The sequence below is a fragment of the Arachis duranensis genome, chromosome 1 (assembly GCF_000817695.3).
Source record: "Arachis duranensis cultivar V14167 chromosome 1, aradu.V14167.gnm2.J7QH, whole genome shotgun sequence".
Classification (NCBI taxonomy): domain Eukaryota; kingdom Viridiplantae; phylum Streptophyta; class Magnoliopsida; order Fabales; family Fabaceae; genus Arachis; species Arachis duranensis.
In genome coordinates, this window is record NC_029772.3 from 38,574,242 (window position 1) to 38,579,711 (window position 5,470).

Genomic DNA, 5,470 nt, shown 5'->3' on the forward strand with positions numbered 1-5,470 from the left:
AATTAGATTTTTTGTAGCCATAAACTAGATTTGTACTTAACCTTCTAATCTGAATCAAGTGACCAATAGATCGGCGGTTGATGAAGGTTAGAAGAGGCTAAATCACTAAGAGATTAGGGTTTAGTCAATCACACTCTACCATGGAATGAATCTTACATGATTAAAATAGTTGGTAAGAAAACTTGATCTAAAAAGGTAAACATCTCCGATACGTTAACTGTTTCTCTCAGTGATTTCTACACCAAACTCATTACTTGCTTTCTTTACTCTTGACTTATTCTTTAATTCATTTGAAAGCCACCAAACCAACTTTTATGTTTGCCTGACTAAGCAAATCAGTTGACCATTGTTGCTCAGTTTCTCAGTCCTCGTGGGATTGACCCCTTACTTACCTGTGGTATTACTTGGATGACTCGGTGGACTTGTTGGTTTAGTTGTGGACATTCTAAATCCTCACCAAGTTTTTGGCGCTGTTGCCAGGGACTGACGGTGATTGACAACTACCAGTTGTCTAATTGCTTAGATTAGGTATTCTTCTTAGTTTTGTTTGTTTACTTTTTCTTAGATTTTTGAATTTGGTTCTGTTTACTTTTTCTTAGTTTTTTATTTTAAATTTGGTGTCCCGTTAGTGATTTTTTCCTTTCTAAATTTTTCGAAATTATTAGTATTCTTCCTTATTTAATTTTTGAATTAGTAGTTTAATTTTTTTTAATTATTTTTGAAACTTTTAGGTCTATATCTTGCTTTATTTTATTTTATTTTATTTCTGTTTACATAGGATACCTCATTGGGAGTTCTCTATACTCTAACATAGAGACTCTAGTTTTCTTTGCCTTCTGTTTGTTTATGAGCAGGAACAGGGACAAAGAACGCCTTATTGAATTTGATCCTAAACCAGAGAGGACCTTGAGGTAGCGTTTGCAACAAGCTAGAGCTTACAAAGCTTGTGAGAATCTCAGGGATACTTTTGAGAAGGATGCCATGGATCTCAACAATCCTAATAATGTTGTTAATGATAATGGTGGGAATCCGAATGGTAATGAGCAAGCTAGGAGGACGCTGACCTCCTACACTGCTCTCACTTTTGACTTTTATGGGCGCATTATCTCAGTATCTCCCATAGGTGCTAACAATTTTGAGCTGCAGCCACAATTGATTACTCTGGTGCAACAAAACTGTCAGTTTCATGGACTCCCGCAGGAAGACCCGAATTTGTTTATTTCTAATTTCCTGTAGATCCGTGACAGTAAAGATTAGTAGAGTGAACCTTGATCTCTACAAGCTCATGCTCTTTCCATTTATTGTGAGGGATAGAGTGAAGTAATGGTTGGACACTTAGTCTAAGGAGAGCTTGGACTCCTAGGACAAGGTGGTCAATGGATTTCTGACCAAATTCTTCCCATCTCAAACTCTTACTAAGCTGAGGGTAGATGTTCAGACTTTTAGGCGGAAAGATGGTGAGTCCCTCTATGAAGCATGTGAAAGATGCAAGCAAATGATCAGGAAGTGTCTCCCACATATGTTTTCAGATTAGGCCAAGCTGCAGATTTTCTATGATGGCCTCTCATAGATGACAAAAATGTCTCTGGAAAATTCTGCAGGAGGTTCTTTACACATGAAGAAGACGCCTGAAGAGGCTAATGAGCTTATTGAGATAGTTGCTAACAACCAATACCTTTACTCTTTTGAGAGGAACCTTGTAAATCCTAGGAATCTGATGAAGAAAGGAGTTATGGAGGTGGACACCCTGGATGCCATTCTAGCTTAGAGCAAGATCATGTCACAGCAGATCAATATGTTTTCTCAGCACTTGAGTAAAATGTAAGTCTCAGCTGTTAATACTTAAGATGCCTCTTTTGACATGAGTGGTGGCTTCAACCAAGTGGAGAACTATGACTATGCTCAAACCACTCCTGAGCAAGTTAATTATATGAGAAATTCCTCCAGAAATTTCAATAATAATTCTTATTCAAATACATTCAATCACGGATGGAGGAATAACCCTAACATTGGGTGGAGAGAGCAACTCCAGAGGCCCCAGTCAAATTTTAACAAGAACTCTCGGGGAGGTTTTAATAAGAATAAGTTCAATAATTTTAACAACTACCGATTTTATGCTTCTCAGCCACAACAGACGTCCACTCAGTCTCAAGGCAATTCTGACTTGGCCTCTTTAGTTGTAGAACTTTCCAAGAGTACTCATAGCTTTATGCAGGAGACTAGAGCTTTCATTCAAAATTTGGAAGTACAAGTGGGTCAGTTAAGCAAGAGAATACCTGAGAGACCTCCTAACACTCTTCTTGGTGACACAGAGGTAAATCCAAGAGAAGAATGTAAGGCCCTTGCAATGAATAAATGAAACCATGCCTAAGAAGGTGCGATTTGCTAAAGGGTCAGAAGAGAAAGAAGCTCCATAAAAGGCCGAAGCTACACTGTTACACACCCCACCTAGGGCGCCTATACAAGAGCCTGAAACACCACACCTTCAGAAGTTCCAAGAGGAGACCACGAACGAGCAGTATTCTCAGTTCTTGGAAGTCTTTAAAAAGCTACAAAATAATATCCTTTTTGCTGAGATTTTGGAGAAAATCCCTTGCTATGTAGCATTCATGAAAGACTTGCTCTCTGAGAAGAAATCCTTGAATGGAGATGAAACAGTGGTCCTGACCAAGGATTGTAGTGCACTCATTCAGAGAAAGCTACCAAAGAAGATGCCAGATCTTGGGAGCTTTCAAATCCCTTGTACTATTGAGAATATCACTTTTGACAAAGATCTTTGTGATCTTGGCTCAAGTATCAATATAATGCCTTTGTTTGTAATGAGGAAGCTGCAAATTCAAGATGCACAGCCTAAAAAGATAGTACTACAGATGGCTGATAAGTCTCTAAGGCAAGCACATGGGCTAGTGAAAAATATCTTGGTCAAGGTTGGAGAGCTTTTCCTCCCTGCAAATTTTGTAGTACTTGACATCGGAGAGGATGCAATTGACTCTATCATTCTAGGAAGACCATTCCTAGTAACTGGGAGAGTTCTTATTGATGTTGAGATAGGTGAATTGGTTCTGAGGCTGCAGGAATACTATTTGGTATTTGATGAGTCCATATTTTACGATATATTTTGGTTTGATTTGAGTGGATTTCATCACATAAACCCACATTTATTCATCTAAATAGCATGCTTTTAAGATTTCTTCCTAAATTATGCTTAATTGTGAAAATATGCTTTTTAGGCCTTAAAATAGCTAAAATTAATTCACTTTAATCCCATTTGGTGCCTTGATGTATTTGTTGAGTGATTTCAGGTTTCCAAGGCAAGTATAAGATGGAAGAAGTGAAGAGAAAAGCATGCAAAAGGGAGAAATCATGAAGAAAATGAAGTTTGGAAGCTGCTGCAAAGGTGCGTACGCACAACGGTGACTTCGTGCAAAGATGCATACGCACCAAGTATCGTGCGTACGCACGATGGGAATTCTGTGCAACTGTGCGTACGCACAGTAGGTCGTGCGTACGCATGCGTGCATATGCGTGAGGTCATTAATGCAAATCACTGGGGGCGAATTCTGGGCCTCCAAAATCCAGTACAACTTATTTTCTGAAGCTATTTAAGGCCAAAGTGAAGAGGAATGAAGGGGGCAATTAGGTTTAGATTTTATCATGTTTTAGTATAGTTATCTAGAGAGAGAAGCTCCCTCCTCTCTCTAGAATTAGGGTTTTCTTATTTTAATTTCCTTTAATTTCAGTATTTAATTCTTGTTTTAATGTAGTTTCATTTATGTTTCTATGCTTTCTTGTCTTTACCTTCTTCATCTCTTTTGTTATTTTCTCTTTTATGTCAATTTTCATGTTATGAACACTTTTGTTATTTTAATTCCAATTAATACAAATTTATGTTTTCATTCCATTTATTGCTTTCTCTAGTTGTTATTGTTACTTTCTTGCTTTGGTAGTTTTAGAATTTATTTTATTGCAATTTAATATTATTTTATTCTCATGCATACCAAGTGTTTGATAAAATGCTTGGCTTAGTTTTCACTTAGTTTTTCTCCATTCTTGGTTTGAAATTGATGACTTTGGTGACCCTTGAGCTATTGATGTCCATTCTTGTTTGATACATTAGAGTACTTAGTTGATTGGGTCTCCCTTGACTCTTTGTGACCCCTTAGTGTTGACATAGGACTTGGGGATTGAAATCAACTATGCCTACTTGACGTATCTTCGATGTAAGGGTGACTAAATAAGATTAACTCTTCATAATCATCATGTATTTATGGTCAATGGCTAGGATAGGTAACCTTAGCTCTCGATTACTTGCCAAGAGGTTTTCTTGCATTTGAAGATTCCTTTCCATGCATTTTATTGCTTTTGACTTTTATTGCTTTGATGTTTAATTTCTTGATGTTTAGTTTTCGCACTCTTGGTTGAGAAATTGGTTGTTTGGGTGGAATTGAGTTGTGGATGTCCATTCCGCATTATGTGGGAATGGCTAATTGGCTTGGTTTCCATTGACGCTTGTCTTTCACTAAGTAGTTAGTGTGTTGACTAGGACTTTTAGATTGAGATCAATTACACTCTTTTGACTAATTCTCAAGGAGGATTGACTAGTTTCGATTGATTCCACACAATTGTCATGTTTGTGCTCCACAACTAGGATAGGAATCCCTAATTACCCAATTCTTGCCAAGAGTCCTTTTTAGCATTTAATTTCCACTTGTATTGCTTTTACTTGCTTTGACTTTTGCTTTCTTGCATGCTGGTGCACGAAATTGTGATCATCAATGGCGCCATCAACATGGTACGCACAATTGCAATCTCAACTCTTTATCATAACTTCGCACAACTAACTAGCAAGTGCACTGGGTCGTCCAAGTAATAAACCTTATGCGAGTAAGGGTCGATCCCACGGAGATTGTTGGTATGAAGCAAGCTATGGTCATCTTGTAAATCTCAGTCAAGCAGATTCAAATGGTTATAGATGATTTATGAATAAAGCATAAAATAAAGATAGAGATACTTATGCAATTCATTGGTGAGAATTTCAGATAAGCGTATGGAGATGCTTTGTCCCTTCCGTCTCTCTTCTTTCCTACTGGCTTCATCCAATCCTTCTTACTCCTTTCCATGGCAAGCTGTATGTTGGGCATCACCGTTGTCAATGGCTACAGTCCCATCCTCTCAGTGAAAATGTTCAACGCGCTCTGTCACAGCACGACTATTCAGCTGTCGGTTCTCGATCATGTCGGAATAGAATCCAGTGATTCTTTTGCGTCTGTCACTAACTCCCCACAATCGTAAGTTTGAAGCTCGTCACAGTAATTCAATCCTTGAATCCTACTCAGAATACCATAGACAAGGTTTAGACCTTCCGGATTCTCAAGAATGCCGCCATCAATTCTAGCTTATACCACGAAGATTCCGGTTAAGAAATCCAAGAGATATCCACTCAATCTAAGGTAGAACGGAGGTGGTTGTC

General features: G+C 38.1%; 1 protein-coding gene across 1 annotated transcript; it reads left to right on the forward strand.

Annotated features, from left to right (window-relative positions):
* Nucleotides 1-2,609: 2,609 nt before the first annotated feature.
* LOC107486263 (uncharacterized) lies at nt 2,610-4,234 on the forward strand. Its single transcript, XM_016106814.1, has 2 exons — nt 2,610-3,086; nt 4,175-4,234. Exons 1-2 carry the CDS (start codon nt 2,610-2,612, stop codon nt 4,232-4,234), a joined length of 537 nt encoding a protein of 178 aa, XP_015962300.1.
* The last annotated feature ends 1,236 nt before the right edge of the window (nt 4,235-5,470 follow it).